The sequence below is a fragment of the Oncorhynchus tshawytscha genome, linkage group LG21, assembly GCF_018296145.1.
Source record: "Oncorhynchus tshawytscha isolate Ot180627B linkage group LG21, Otsh_v2.0, whole genome shotgun sequence".
Classification (NCBI taxonomy): Eukaryota; Metazoa; Chordata; class Actinopteri; order Salmoniformes; family Salmonidae; genus Oncorhynchus; species Oncorhynchus tshawytscha.
The window spans coordinates 18,718,210-18,732,234 of NC_056449.1; the positions used below are offsets into that span (position 1 = coordinate 18,718,210).

The window sequence follows — 14,025 nt, forward strand, 5'->3', positions numbered from 1 at the left end:
ACTCTGTGTTGTTTGTGTCGCACTGCTTTGCTTTATCTTTATCTATCACAGTGGTAAACTGGCCTACCTGGTTAAATAAAGGCTAAATAAATAAAATAAAATAAAAAATGTATGTTCGGCAGGCGCCCTGATAATGATCACAAATAATGTGAGGAGCATAATCAGGGGGAACTCTTAGGAGTTACAACCCTAAGAGCATTATTCATCTCTCCAGGCCCAAGGTCTTTGTACATCTTCCTATTTTTAATTTCACCACAACACAATGGCTTATATCAGTGGTTCCAAAACTCACCCCCCTCCCGGGGGGAAGTTTTTTTTTTTCACTACACAGCTGATTCAAATAACCAACTCATAATCATGCTTTGATGATCTGAATCAGCTGTGTAGTGGTAGGGCAACAACCAAAACGTTCACCCATTGGGGGCCCCAGGACCGAGTTTGGGATACCCTGGATTAGATACTTGCACTACCGTCTTCGTCGCAATTCTAATCAAACTTTGGAGAGAGCAAAGTGAGATATTTCCTCTTGAGGAATGCTTATGAATAGACTTTCGTCTAAACCACTGTGGAATTACGGGAACTTGATTCTCGCCCTCTCAGCCACGGAGTTGTGTAGATAAGTTGAGCTACTTAAGAACTCATTTTAAAGCTTGAATCCTGATCCAGTCCTGATCCACTGCTGATCCACTCTTGGTGCCTAGATAAAGAATGCATTAAAGAGGAGAATTTTGGCCAAGAGCTAGGGCCGTCCTTCAAGATAATGCTCCTTCTACAAATACTGTGTTGACCTTCAGTCAACTGTGTTGACCTTCCTTCATCATGCCCTCCATTGTAAGTACCACTGATCTTTGTGGATCACTGAGAGTATTGATAATGAATCTCAATTAGATTTGTTTCACCTCGTTAAAGACCATACATCTCTGTTGTTGGCCAAAAATTATACACATTACCTTAGAAAAAGTGTGCAGTTCCTCCTGTACACAGGATTCACGGCCATGAATATTCAGCAAATGCAAATATTGACTTTTCTTATGTAGAGTGGAGCCTTTCCTGGAGTTACAATATAAATGTAAATGAGGAAATATCAGTTAAATCGTATTTTTGTTGAATAGTTCTGATGATGGTGACTTTTTGCCTACTATGAATGGTACCCACTGTACCATTCGTCTGAGTGACCACAAATATGGCTCCCACAAGACCATTAGGAGTCGATGGGGTCATTCACAAGGCTTTTTCAATTGCATCTACAGTTTGGGCTACCGTGCGTATATGATAGATAGAGATTACAAACTCTCTTGAGGCAGCATTAACATGTACAGTTAAAGTCGGAAATGTACATACACTTAGGTTGGAGTCACTAAAAACTCATTCTTCAACCACTCCACAATTTTTTTGTTAACAAACTATAGCTTTGGCAAGTCCGTTAGGACATCTACTTTGTGCATGACACAATTCATTTTTCCAACAATTGTTTACAGACAGATTATTTCACTTATAATTCACTGTATCACAATTCCAGTGGGTCAGACGTTTACATACACTAAGTTGACTGTGCCTTTAAACAGCTTGGCAAATTCGAGAAAATTATTTCATGGCTTTAGAAGCTTCTGATAGGCTAATTGACATCATTTGAGTCAATTGGAGGTGTAACTGTGGATGTATTTCAAGGCCTACCTTCAGACTCAGTGCCTATTTGCTTGACATCATGGGAAAATCAAAAGAAATCAGCCAAGACCTCAGAAAAACATTGTAGACCTCCACAAGTCTGGTTCAGCCTTGGGAGCAATTTCCAAATGCTTGAAGGTACCATGTAAATCTGTACAAACAATAGTATGCAAGTATAAACACCATGGGACCACGCAGCTGTCATACCATGTCTCAGGAAGGAGACGTGTTCTGTCTGCTAGAGATGAACGTACTTTGGTGCAAAAGTGCAAATCAATCCCAGAACAACAGCAAAGGACCTTGTGAAGATACTGGAGGAAACAGGTTGCTCAGCAAGGAAGAAGCCACTGCTCCAAAACCACCATAAAAAAGCCAGACTAGGGTTTGCAGCTGCACATAGGGACAAAGATCGAACTTCTTGGAGAAATGTCCTCTGGTCTGATGAAACAAAAATAGAACTGTTTGGTCATAATGACCATCGTTATGTTTGGAGGGAAAAGGGGGATGCTTGCAAGCCGAAGAACACCATCCTAACCGTGAAGCACGGGGGTGGCAGCATCATGTTGTGGGGTGCTTTGCTGCAGGACGGACTGGTGCACTTCACAAAATAGATGGCATCATGAGGAATGTAAAATTATGTGGATATATTGAGGCAACATCTCAAGATATCAGTCAGGAAGTTAAAGCTTGGTCACAAATGGGTCTTCCAAATGGACAATGACCCCAAGCATACTTCCAAAGTTGTGACAAAATGGCTTAAGGACGATAAAGTCAAGGTATTGGAGTGGCCATCAGTAAGCACTGACCTCAATCCTATAGAAAATTTGTGGGCAGATCTGAAAAAGATCGAGCAACGAGGCCTACAAACCTGACTCAGTTACACCAGCTCTGTCAGGAGGAATGAGCCAAAATTCACCAAACTTATTGTGGGAAGCTTGTGGAAGGCTACCCGAAACGTTTGACCCAAGTGAAACAATTTAAAGGCAATGCTACCAAATACTAATTGAGTGTATGTAAACTTCTGACCCACTGAGAATGTGATGAAAGAAAAAAAGCTGAAAGAAATCATTCTCTCTGCTATTATTCTGACATTTCACATTCTTAAAATAAAGTGGTGATCCTAACTAACCTAAGACAGGGCATTTTTACGAGGGTTAAATGTCAGGAATTGTGAAAAACGGAGTTTAAATGGATTTGGCTTAGATGTATATAAACTTCCGACTTCAACTGTATTTAGGTCAAGCCCACCTGTCCACTAAGGCTTCGTCGGTCAAGAGTCACTGTTGTCCATGAGAAACGTAGCATGTCATGCACTTTATGTCATCCAACTATTCCCAAGGCCTCTTTACTTCTCAGTATATCTTCAGGCGATTTCTCAATTTCTTCTTGATTTCTCTCCAAAAAAGGAGTTCTATTAAAAGTCTATTACATTCCGTGAATCTTAATTCCCGTAACTTGATTAAGATTTATGAAAGCTATTACATACTAACTCGTTGGGAGACTATGGGACGTGACTGTGTCATGATTGAAACAACAGGAAGTCTTCCACCAATAAGTCTGTCAGCGGAAAGTGCAGCGCATTGCACAATATTTAAAGTTCCGCTCTCATATACTGCTGTGAAAAGTTATTAAAAGTGTAACCCAGTCCCATAGCGGGGGCAAATAATTGTATTAACTGCCTTTGTATTATTCAAAGTAGGGTGGGGAGGTGGTGTAGGGTGGGGGTGGGGATGCTGAGTGTACAAAGTAATCATTTCATCAATTTGATAATTATGTTTGCTGTTGAATTCAAAATAGAAGGCGATTGTTATTCTGGGAGAAAACTGCAATTTCCAATTCCGAAAAACTTTTGTTCCAAATAGTAGCTCAGTGTGGCACCAAATGGACATAATATATCTTTTAAATGTCTGTTTCACCAGCTATTCAATATTGTAAATTGAAATAGTCTATTTACTCCAACAAATAGCATTTCCCCAACAACATCCCAAGGTATTTTGTACCAAGCCGAACAGCAAGAGGTGTTGCTATGGCCCCAGACTTCATTTGGTATTTCATTTACGCTGAGTTGTGGAATGGGATGGGTGTATTCTGTTCGTCTTTGTCTCTTCCATTCTGACATTCAAAGTCATTTTTGCTTCTGTTCCGCTGGATTCTGGATCTGTTTGAGTTGTTTTATGTGACCAATGTCTAAATGTAAAAATATGTCTACATTTGATAAACAGCATGCATAGAAACTCACTTTGTGTACTGTAACAATATGTTATGTCTGTACATCTGATCTGAGGATTAAATTGGAGTCTCAAAATATTCTGCAGCTAGGACATATAAGGTCACCATCACATTTGGTTAATTCCTTGAGATTTGACTACACATTTGACAAAAAATATATATTATAATAGCCCAATGAAATCAACTATCTATAGCAGTAAGTAAAACGTAAGGAGTTCATAACTTCAATGAACCATTAATACAACTTTTCCTTGCAGCCACAGGGTGTAACCATCCCCTCCTCAACCCCTCCTCTGAAGAGAAAGCTACAATAGTTTAATTATTTATGAATCTCTTTTACTTACGCTGTCTTGTTACATGGCCTGAAATTAGTTTGCTGAAAACAATCCATAGTCTCCTCTCCCTGCTTACAGAGAGGTGTGGATTAAACGGAATCTCAGCCGACAGCTGGGGGCCGCCCTTTATGATAATGCTCCCTCTACAATTACAGCTTTGACCTTCCAGAGCTGGAGAGAAAAAATGGCAGTGAGACATCCATTATCAACCCTTCATACTGCTTAGTGGCGGACATCTTGGTCACCACATCACCTTTCTACCTCCTGACATTGACTTTTGTGTTTTAGCTGAGGTTTGAGTGTGTGTGTGTGTGTGTGTGTGTGTATCTGTCTGTCTGTCTCTTTCTCTCTCTCTCTCTATGTGTGTGCGTGTATCTGTCTCTCTGTCTCTCGCTCTCTCTGTGTGTGTGTGTGTGTGTGTGTGTGTGTGTGTATGTGTGTGTGTGTATCTGTCTGTCTGTCTCTCTCTCTGTGTGTGTGTGTGTGTGTGTGTGCGTGCGTGGGTGCGTTCACTCGTGCCTGCGTGCGTACATGTTGAAGGGTCTCCACATTACAAAGGTGACATAGTGACATACGAGATACATTTGTCAGGATGTGGGAGTGCACTCAGACATTTGTCATTGCGCATTATTGCGTTCTGAATTGCCTCATGCCATATTGGTGGGCGGTTAGGTGCCAGGGTAATGGTGTTGGCAGTTAGGTGCCAGGTATTGGTGTTGGTGGTTAGGTGCCAGGGTAATGGTGTGGGTGGTTAGGTGCCAGGGTAATGGCGTGGGTGGTTAGGTTGCCAGGGCATTGTGTTGGCAGTTAGGTGCCAGGGTAATGGTGTGGGCGGTTAGATGCCAGGGTAATGGTGTGGGTGGTTAGATGCAAGGGTAATTGTGTGGGTGGTTAGGTGCCAGGTTAAGGGTGTACACAGGAGATATTAGAGGTACTACATTCAATCTCTAAGTGTTGGCCTCTTATCTATTGACATTTCCAGCAAAGCATAATAAGTAATGTACCAAAAACAGTGGGCTTGAGATGTATGAGTATGTATAATAACATTGAAAGTATTGGTGACACTTTTCAGAAGCAGGTATTACACGTTTATAAGACCTCGGGATTGTCTAAAGTTCCTGATTAAATAACAGCCATTTTGACTGGGTTGACGATGTAAGCCCTGCTGTACTACATCAGAATAAGTCATAAATGTTAACAACAAGTAGCAAAGCCTTATACCAGTAGCCTAAAATGTTACCAAGTATCATTATAAGACAGAAGATTAAATAGCCCATCAAATAATGAATCATGTATATAATTATCTGTGATGGTAATCCTTTATTTGGTCTGCTCATAATATTCTACCATTTTTTGAGGATCCTTAGTAGGATATGAAAGATAAACTCATTCCCTGAGAATCAAATCCTCTGGCTTTCTCTTCACACCTTCCCTCCTCAAAGGGATGAGAGGGGTCAACACTGCAGTGAATGACAGACATCCACTTTGATGGCAGAGAGGCTAGTCTCTTTGATGGCAGAGATGCTAGTCTCTTTGATGGCAGAGAGGCTGGTCTCTTTGATGGCAGAGAGGCTAGGCTTTTTGATGGCAGAGAGGCTAGGCTTTTTGATGGCAGAGAGGCTAGTCTATTTGATGGCGGAGAGGCTAGTCTTTTTGATAACAGAATGGCTAATCTCTTTGACGGGAGAGAGGCTAGTCTCTTTCATGCAATGCAGTGGGAGTAGATTCACTTCAGTCATGTTCAGCGGTTTGACTCATGTTCTACCTGTACATGCACAAAAATAGAACCCTTTTAGAATGACTAGTGGATTTCCATGGCTACCACAGCATTCTGCAGTGTTACGCCATCCCATCTGGTTTGCACTTAGTGGGATTATAATTTGTTTTTCAACAGGACACTGACCCAAAACACACCTCCAGGCTGTGTAAGGGCTATTTGACCAAGAAGGAGAGTGGTGGAGTGCTGCATTAGATGACCTGGCGTCCACAATCCTCTGACCGCAACCCAATTGAGATGGTTTGGGATGAGTTGGACCGCAGTGTGAAAGAAAAGCAGCCAACAAGTGCTCAGCATATGTGTTTTGGGTCAACTGTTCTGCCTGTGATTATTATTATTTGACCATGCTGGTCATTTATGAACATTTGAACATCTTGGCCATGTTCTGTTATGATCTCCACCCGGTACAGCCAGAAGAGGACTGGCCACCCCACATAGCCTGGTTCCTCTCTAGGTTTCTTCCTAGGTTTTAGCCTTTCTAGGGAGTTTTTCCTAGCCACCGTGCATCTACACCTGCATTGCTTGCTGTTTGGGGTTTTTAGGCTGGGTTTCTGTACAGCACTTTGAGATATCAGCTGATGTACGAAGGGCTATATAAATACATTTTAGATTTGATATGTGGGAACTCCACTGTTGGAAAATCATTCCAGGTGATGCTGGTTGAGAGAATGACAAAAGTTTGCAAAGCTGTCATCAAGGCAAAGGGTGTCTACTTTGAAGAATCTCAAATATAAAATACATTTTAAATGGTTTAACACTTTTCTGGTTACTACATGATTCCATATGTGTTATTTAATAGTTTTGATGTCTTCACTATTATTCTACAATGTAGAAAATAGTAAAAAATAAAGAAAAACCCTTGAATGGGTAGGTGTGTCCAAATTGTTGACTTATACCTAAAGGGCTACTTGTCACGCTCTGGTCGAAGTATTTTGTGTTTATCTTCATGTATTGGGTCAGGCCAGGGTGTGGCATGGGGTTTTTGTATTGTGGTGTGTTTTGTCTTGGGGTTTTGGTGTTGGTATTGGGATTGTAGCTTAGTGGGGTATCTAGCAAAGTCTATGGCTGTCTGGAGTGGTTCTCAATCAGAGGCAGGTATTTATCGTTGTCTCTGATTGGGAACCATATTTAGGCAGCCATATTCTTTGAGTTTGTCGTGGGTGATTGTCCTTAGTGTCCTTGTTCCTGTCTATGTGTTAGGTTACACAAGTATAGGTTGTTTCGGTTTTTGTTACGTTTATTGTTTTTGTAGTGTTTGTATTGTTTGTATTTAGATTCGTGTTACGTTTGTTTATTAAATTATGGATCGCAATCTACACGCTGCATTTTGGTCCGACTCTCCTTCACACCTAGAAAACCGTTACAGAATCACCCACCACAAACGGACCAAGAAGCGTGTCAACTGGCAGGAGCCACAGGAGAGGCAACAGAGGCAGCAGCAGCAGGAGCAGCAGCAGCTGCAGTGGGAGAGGCTGCACTACCTGGAGAAATGGACATGGGAGGACGAACTGGACGGTAAAGGACCCTGGGCTCAGCCTGGAGAATATCGCCGCCCCAAAGAAGAACTGGAGGCGGCGAAAGCTGAGAGGCGCAGGTATGAGGAGGCAGCACGGCGAAGCGGATGGAAGCCCGAGAGTCAGCCCCAAAAATTTATTGGGGGGGGGGGCTCACAGGGAGTAGGGCTACGCTAGGTAGGAGACCTACGCCAACTTCCTGTGGTTACCGGGGGCTAGAGAGACCGGGCAGGCACCGTGTTATGCAGTGGTGCACACGGTGTCCCCAGTGCGGGTGCCTAGCCCGGTGCGGTATATTCCAGCTCCGCGTATCGGCCGGGCTAGATTGAGCGTTGAGCCAAATGCCATGAAGCCGGCTCTACGCATCTGGTCCCCAGTGCGTCTCCTTGGGCCGGCTTACATGGCACCAGCCTTGCGCTCGGTGTCTCCGGTTCGCCTGCATAGCCCAGTGCGGGCTATTCCACCTCGCCACACTGGCAGGGCGACCGAGAGTATTCAACCAGGTAAGGTTGGGCAGGCTCGGTGCTCAAGAGCTCCAGTGCGCCTGCACAGTCCGGTCTATCCAGTACCACCTCCAAACACCAGCTCTCCGGTGGCAGCTCCCCGCACCAGGCTTCCTGTGCGTGTCCTCGGTTCAGTACCACCAGTGCCAGCACCACGCATCAGGCCTACAGTGCGCCTCGTCTCTCCAGCACTGCCGGAGCCTTTCTCCTCTCCTGCGCTGCCGGAGTCTCCCGCCTGTTCAGCGCAGCCAGAGCCTTCCTCCTCTACAGCGCTGCTGGAGTCTCCCACCTGTTCAGCGCAGCCAGAGCTGCCAGCCTGCATGGAGCAGCCAGAGCTGCCGGCCTGCATGGAGCAGCCAGAGCTGCCGGCCTGCATGGAGCAGCCAGAGCTGCCAGTCTACATGGAGCAGCCAGAGCTGCCAGTCTGCATGGAGCAGCCAGAGCTGCCAGTCTGCATGGAGCAGCCAGAGCCAGTCTGCATGGAGCAGCCAGAGCTGCTGTCTGCATGGAGCAGCCAGCTGTCAGTCTGCATGGAGCAGCCAGAGCTGTCAGTCTGCATGGAGCAGCCAGAGCTGTCAGTCTGCATGGAGCAGCCAGAGCTGCATGGAGCAGCCAGAGCTGCCAGTCTGCATGGAGCAGCCAGAGCTGCCAGCTGGAGCAGCCAGAGTCTGCATGGAGCAGCCAGAGCTGCCAGTCTGCATGAAGCAGCCAGAGCTGCCAGAGCTGCCAGTCTGCAAGGAGCTGCCAGTCTGCAAGGAGCTGCCAGTCTGCACGGAGCCGCCAGTCTGTAAGAAGCCGCCAGAGCTGTCAGCCTACATGGAGCAGCCAGAGCCGCCAGTCAGCGTGAAGCAGCCAAGCAGCCAGAGCCGCCAGTCAGCATGGAGCAGCCAGAGCTGCCAGTTTGGAGCAGCCAGAGCTGCCAGTCTGGAGCAGCCAGAGGAGTCTGCATGAAGCAGCCAGCTGCCAGTCTGCAGACTCTGCCAGACTTTTCCAGATCCGCCAAGGAGGTCAGTCAGAAGGAGCTGCCTTCCAGATCCGCCGGTCAGCCAGACTCTTCCAGATCCGCCAGAGCTGTCAGCCTACATGGAGCAGCCAGAGCCGCCAGTCTGAAGCAGCCAGAGCCGCCAGTCAGCATGGAGCAGCCAGATTTTTCTCTGCCAGATCCGCCAGTCAGCCAGACTCTGCCAGACCAGACTCTCCCAGATCCGCCGGTCAGCCAGACTCTTCCAGATCCTTCAGCCAGACTCTTCCAGATCCGCCGGTCAGCCAGACTCTTCCAGATCCGCCGGTCAGCCAGACTCTCCCAGATCCGCCGGTCAGCCAGACTCTTCCAGATCGGTCAGCCAGACTCTTCCAGATCCGCCGGTCAGCCAGACTCTTCCAGATCCGCCGGTCAGCCAGACTCTTCCCAGTCAACCAGACTCTTCCAGATCTTCCAGTCAACCAGACTCTTCCAGATCTTCCAGTCAACCAGACTCTTCCAGATCTGCCAGTCAACCAGACTCTTCCAGATCTGCCAGTCAGCCAGACTCTTCCAGATCCGCCGGTCAGCCAGACTCTTCCAGATCCGCCGGTCAGCCAGACTCTTCCAGATCCGCCGGTCAACCAGACTCTTCCAGATCCGCCGGTCAACCAGACTCTTCCAGTCAACCAGACTCTTCCAGATCTTCCAGTCAACCAGACTCTTCCAGATCTGCCAGTCAACCAGACTCTTCCAGATCTGCCAGTCAACCAGACTCTTCCAGATCTGCCAGTCAACCACTCTTCCAGATCTGCTAGTCAACCAGACTCTTCCAGATCTGCCAGTCGGCCAGGATCCGCCAGTCGGCCAGGATCCGCCAGATCCGCCAGTCAGCCAGGATCTGCCAGTCAGCCAGGATCTGCCAGTCAGCCGGGATCTGCTGAGACCACCAGCCAGCCAGGATCTGGTAGATCTATCTACCTGCCTGAGCTTCCTCTCACTCCTGAGCTTTCTCTCACTCCCGAGCTTCCTCACACTCCCGAGCTTCCCCTCAGTCCCGAGCTGTCCTTCAGTCCCGATCTGCTCCTCAGTCCAGTGGGGTTCTGGGTGAGGACTACTAGGCCATGGTCGGCAGCGAGGGTGGACTATCCAGGGACGCGAGGAGAGGGGACTAAGACATTGACTGAGTGGGGTCCACGTCCCGCGCCGGAGCCGCCACCATGGACAGACGCCCACCCGGACCCTCCCTATTGTTTTGAGGTGCGTTCGGGAGTCCGCACCTTAGGGGGGGGTTCTGTCACGCCCTGGTCAAAGTATTTTGTGTTTATCTTCATGTATTGGGTCAGGCCAGGGTGTGGCATGGGGTTTTTGTATTGTGGTGTGTTTTGTCTTGGGGTTTTGGTGTTGGTATTGGGATTGTAGCTTAGTGGGGTATCTAGCAAAGTCTATGGCTGTCTGGAGTGGTTCTCAATCAGAGGCAGGTGTTTATCGTTGTCTCTGATTGGGAACCATATTTAGGCAGCCATATTCTTTGAGTTTGTCGTGGGTGATTGTCCTTAGTGTCCTTGTTCCTGTCTATGTGTTAGGTTACACAAGTATAGGCTGTTTCGGTTTTTGTTACGTTTAATGTTTTTGTAGTGTTTGTATTTAGATTCGTGTTACGTTTGTTTATTAAATTATGGATCGCAATCTACACGCTGCATTTTGGTCCGACTCTCCTTCACACCTAGAAAACCGTTACAGTACTAAAATTCTAAATCAAATAGCTAAATGATCCATCGTATTACCATCTTAAAACAATTAGCTTAGGAAGGGCCCTTAGCCCCATTTAGCACTGAGTTCATTCAGTGTAAATGTGTGTTATCTACCTGTTTAGTTTCGTCAACCGTTTTACACAACTCTCCAATAACAGTTTCATAGTCGACTCAACAATAATATTCATGAAAGTAAAAGCCCAAGCACTGTGACAGAAGGGAAGAAAAAAATGGAGACATACCCTTTATCCGCAAACTCCCTGGGATCCCATCCTGCTGAAACAACAACAAACAGAAAGACACAAAGCTGTAAGATATCACACAGTCACACTTGCATCAAGTTAACAAGATCAACATTCGTCAACAGAGTAATAACACCAAGAGCAATTTCACTTTTATGAGTGGAATCTCAGCCGCTGCTACAAATATTGAAGGTATTCATGTCGAAGGCTTATAAATGCATAGAAAGATGAGCCATTTTTACTGTATGAAGCACTTAGCTGAGGTGGCTATTGAGAATAATAGGATACTATTGGGAATCTGTTTATTTTATCATAAAGTGCAGTGACTATTTGGCTTTTCTGTTACATTTCATATTCATGAGTTACTGCCAAGTCACTGAAGTACATAACATGTGCAGAGTGTTTGACAGTGAAAGGCTAAGAGGTAATGTCTGTATCTCCATAAAAGGTATTTCTCTAAAGGTTAAAAGAAGCAGCAAGAGTGAAAAATGGCAATTGAAAACGTTATGTACCATTATGCCCTTAAAGAAGGTACTTTGCAGCGCAACACTACCAATGTATTTACTAGTGAATCATTGGTATTTTATGCCCAATGATGGTATAGGGCCGTTATGGCGAAATAAAAGGCTTCAATTTACAGTAGTGTATGGCAATTCACCAGCTGTTGAAGACCATATAAATATTTGATTCCATTCTCTGTGTGCAGAATTCCTCCTTTTTATTCCAGCTACTGGCAGGGTAATGTAATAGGTCCAGAGTCAATAACGAGAGCTTTTCTCTTTTCTCTGACTGATACCAATCAGAAAATACTTATCATTCATTTTATCTAACACATCGATTGACAGAGTAAAATGCACAGAAAATGTATGGAATGTAAAATGTTTACATACAAATCCCCAATGGATTTACCTAAATCAATGGACTGTATGACTCATCAAAAAGTGTTCAACAGAGTGGTGACATGTTGTAGAGTGTCTCAGTTGACAGAATGCCTAATTTCATACTTGCTAGTGTTTCATGTATCTTGCTGTTTTCTGTGTCAATAGAAAATGTACTCTGGTATTGAGCCATGTCAACATTAATATGTCACTAGAGTATGGAGGCATGAAATTAAAGGGGAAATTGACTCATATTGGCTTCTTGATGCCAGACAAGTCATGTATGTTGAACCGCACCATGCCAACACATTACTTACCCATGTATAGAGAAGGTCACTTCACTCACCAGGGTAGTGTTCAGCATGGCACTGTCACGCCCTGACCTTAGAGAGCCTTTTTATTTCTCTATTTGGTTAGGTCAGGGTGTGATTTGGGTGGGCATTTTAGTTTGTCTATTTCTTTGTTGGCCGGGTATGGTTCTCAATCAGAGGCAGCTGTCTATCGTTGTCTCTGATTGGGGATCATACTTAGGCAGCCCTTTTTCCCACCTTCAGTTGTGAGATATTGTTTGTGTGTAGTTGCATTCTGCTCTGCATATAGCTTTAAGTTCGTTTGCTTATTTTGTTGTTTTTCGGTGTCCTTTTGAATAAAGAAAAAATGTACGCCTACCACGCTGCACCTTGGTCTCATTCTAACGATGTTCGTAACAGGCACACTGTAGGAAAATGATCTGTAATTAAAAACTTGTTCCAGTTGGACAAGTTCAGGTACTGCCTTCAAATTTCAGTGGGTTTCAAAAACATTTTACCTACTGACCACTACCCAGGCAATCCATGTCAACACAGAATGATCCCATCAGGGAACATGATGGCTCTAATACATGAATGGTCCAATCAGGGAACATGATGGCTCTTATACGTGCCAAGTCTGAAGCCTTGTCACCATTAGTGTTCTACAGATAACAATGCATAAATATTTGCCACTAACTATTCATTTTCAACTAAACAGGAATTATGAGAGAGTCAAAAAGACCATCCATCCTATAGATAAGAACATATTGCCTGCAATATTCAAAGACACGACTACTGTAGCCAAAGTAAGAGGATCAATTAGTTGAGGAGATACTTTGCATGGAAAGTCTGTTGGGGGCGCATTTTAAAGGGGAGCGATTTCATAGGCCTTTGGCAGACTTCTCCCTGGGGCTGGTGGAGCGAGCACACAGCTGTACACCCATGGCCCATCTGCCCTGTTACCCACAGCTGTACACCAAGGGCCATCTACGCCCTGTTACCCCCAGCTGTATATCCATGGCCCATCTGCCCTGTTACCCCCAGCTGTACACCAAGGGCCATCTATGCCCTGTTACCCCCAGCTGTACACCCATGGCCCATCTGCCCCGTGTTACCCCCAGCTGTACACCAAGGGCCATCTATGCCCTGTTACCCCCAGCTGTACATCCATGGCCCATCTGCCCTGTTAGCCCCAGCTGTACATCCATAGCCCATCTGCCCCGTGTTACCCCCAGCTGTTCACCAAGGGCCATCTAAGCCCTGTTACCCCCAACTGTACAACCATGGCCCATCTGCCCCGTGTTATCCCCAGCTGTACACCAAGGGCCATCTATGCCCTGTTACCCCCAGCTGTATATCCATGGCCCATCTATCCCGTGTTATCCCCAGCTGTACACCAAGGGCCATCGATGCCCTGTTACCCCCAGCTGTACACCCATGGCCCATCTGCCCTGTTACCCCCAGCTGTACACCCATGGCCCATCTTCCCTGTTACCCCCAGCTGTACACCCATGGCCCATCTGCCCTGTTACCTCCAGCAGTACACCCATGGCCCATCTGCCCTGTTACCCCCAGCTGTACACCCATGGCCCATGTGCCCCCTGTTATCCCCAGCTTTACACCCATGGCCCATGTGCCCCCTGTTATCCCCAGCTGTACACCCATGGCCCATGTGCCCCCTGTTATCCCCAGCTGTACACCCATGGTCCATGTGCCCCTGTTATCCCCAGCTGTACACACATGGCCCATGTGCCCCCTGTTATCCCCAGCTGTACACCCATGGCCCATGTGCCCCCTGTTATCCCCAGCTGTACACCCATGGCCCGTGTGCCCCCTGTTACCCCCAGCTGTACACCAATGGACCATCTGCCCCCTGT

At 46.1% G+C, this 14,025-nt stretch overlaps 1 protein-coding gene across 5 annotated transcripts in view; it reads right to left on the bottom strand.

Moving 5' to 3' along the window:
- Positions 1–14,025, bottom strand: part of fstl5 (follistatin-like 5) — a 212,188-nt gene that overhangs the window by 157,489 nt on the left and 40,674 nt on the right. For 3 of the 5 annotated variants that reach the window (XM_024383135.2, XM_024383134.2, XM_024383137.2), the window contains exon 3: positions 10,981–11,014. In XM_024383135.2, coding sequence (XP_024238903.1) covers positions 10,981–11,014 — 34 coding nt within the window. The remainder of the gene's footprint in view (positions 1–10,980; positions 11,015–14,025) is intronic. The other 2 variants (XM_024383136.2, XM_024383138.2) reach the window with 1 other exon arrangement.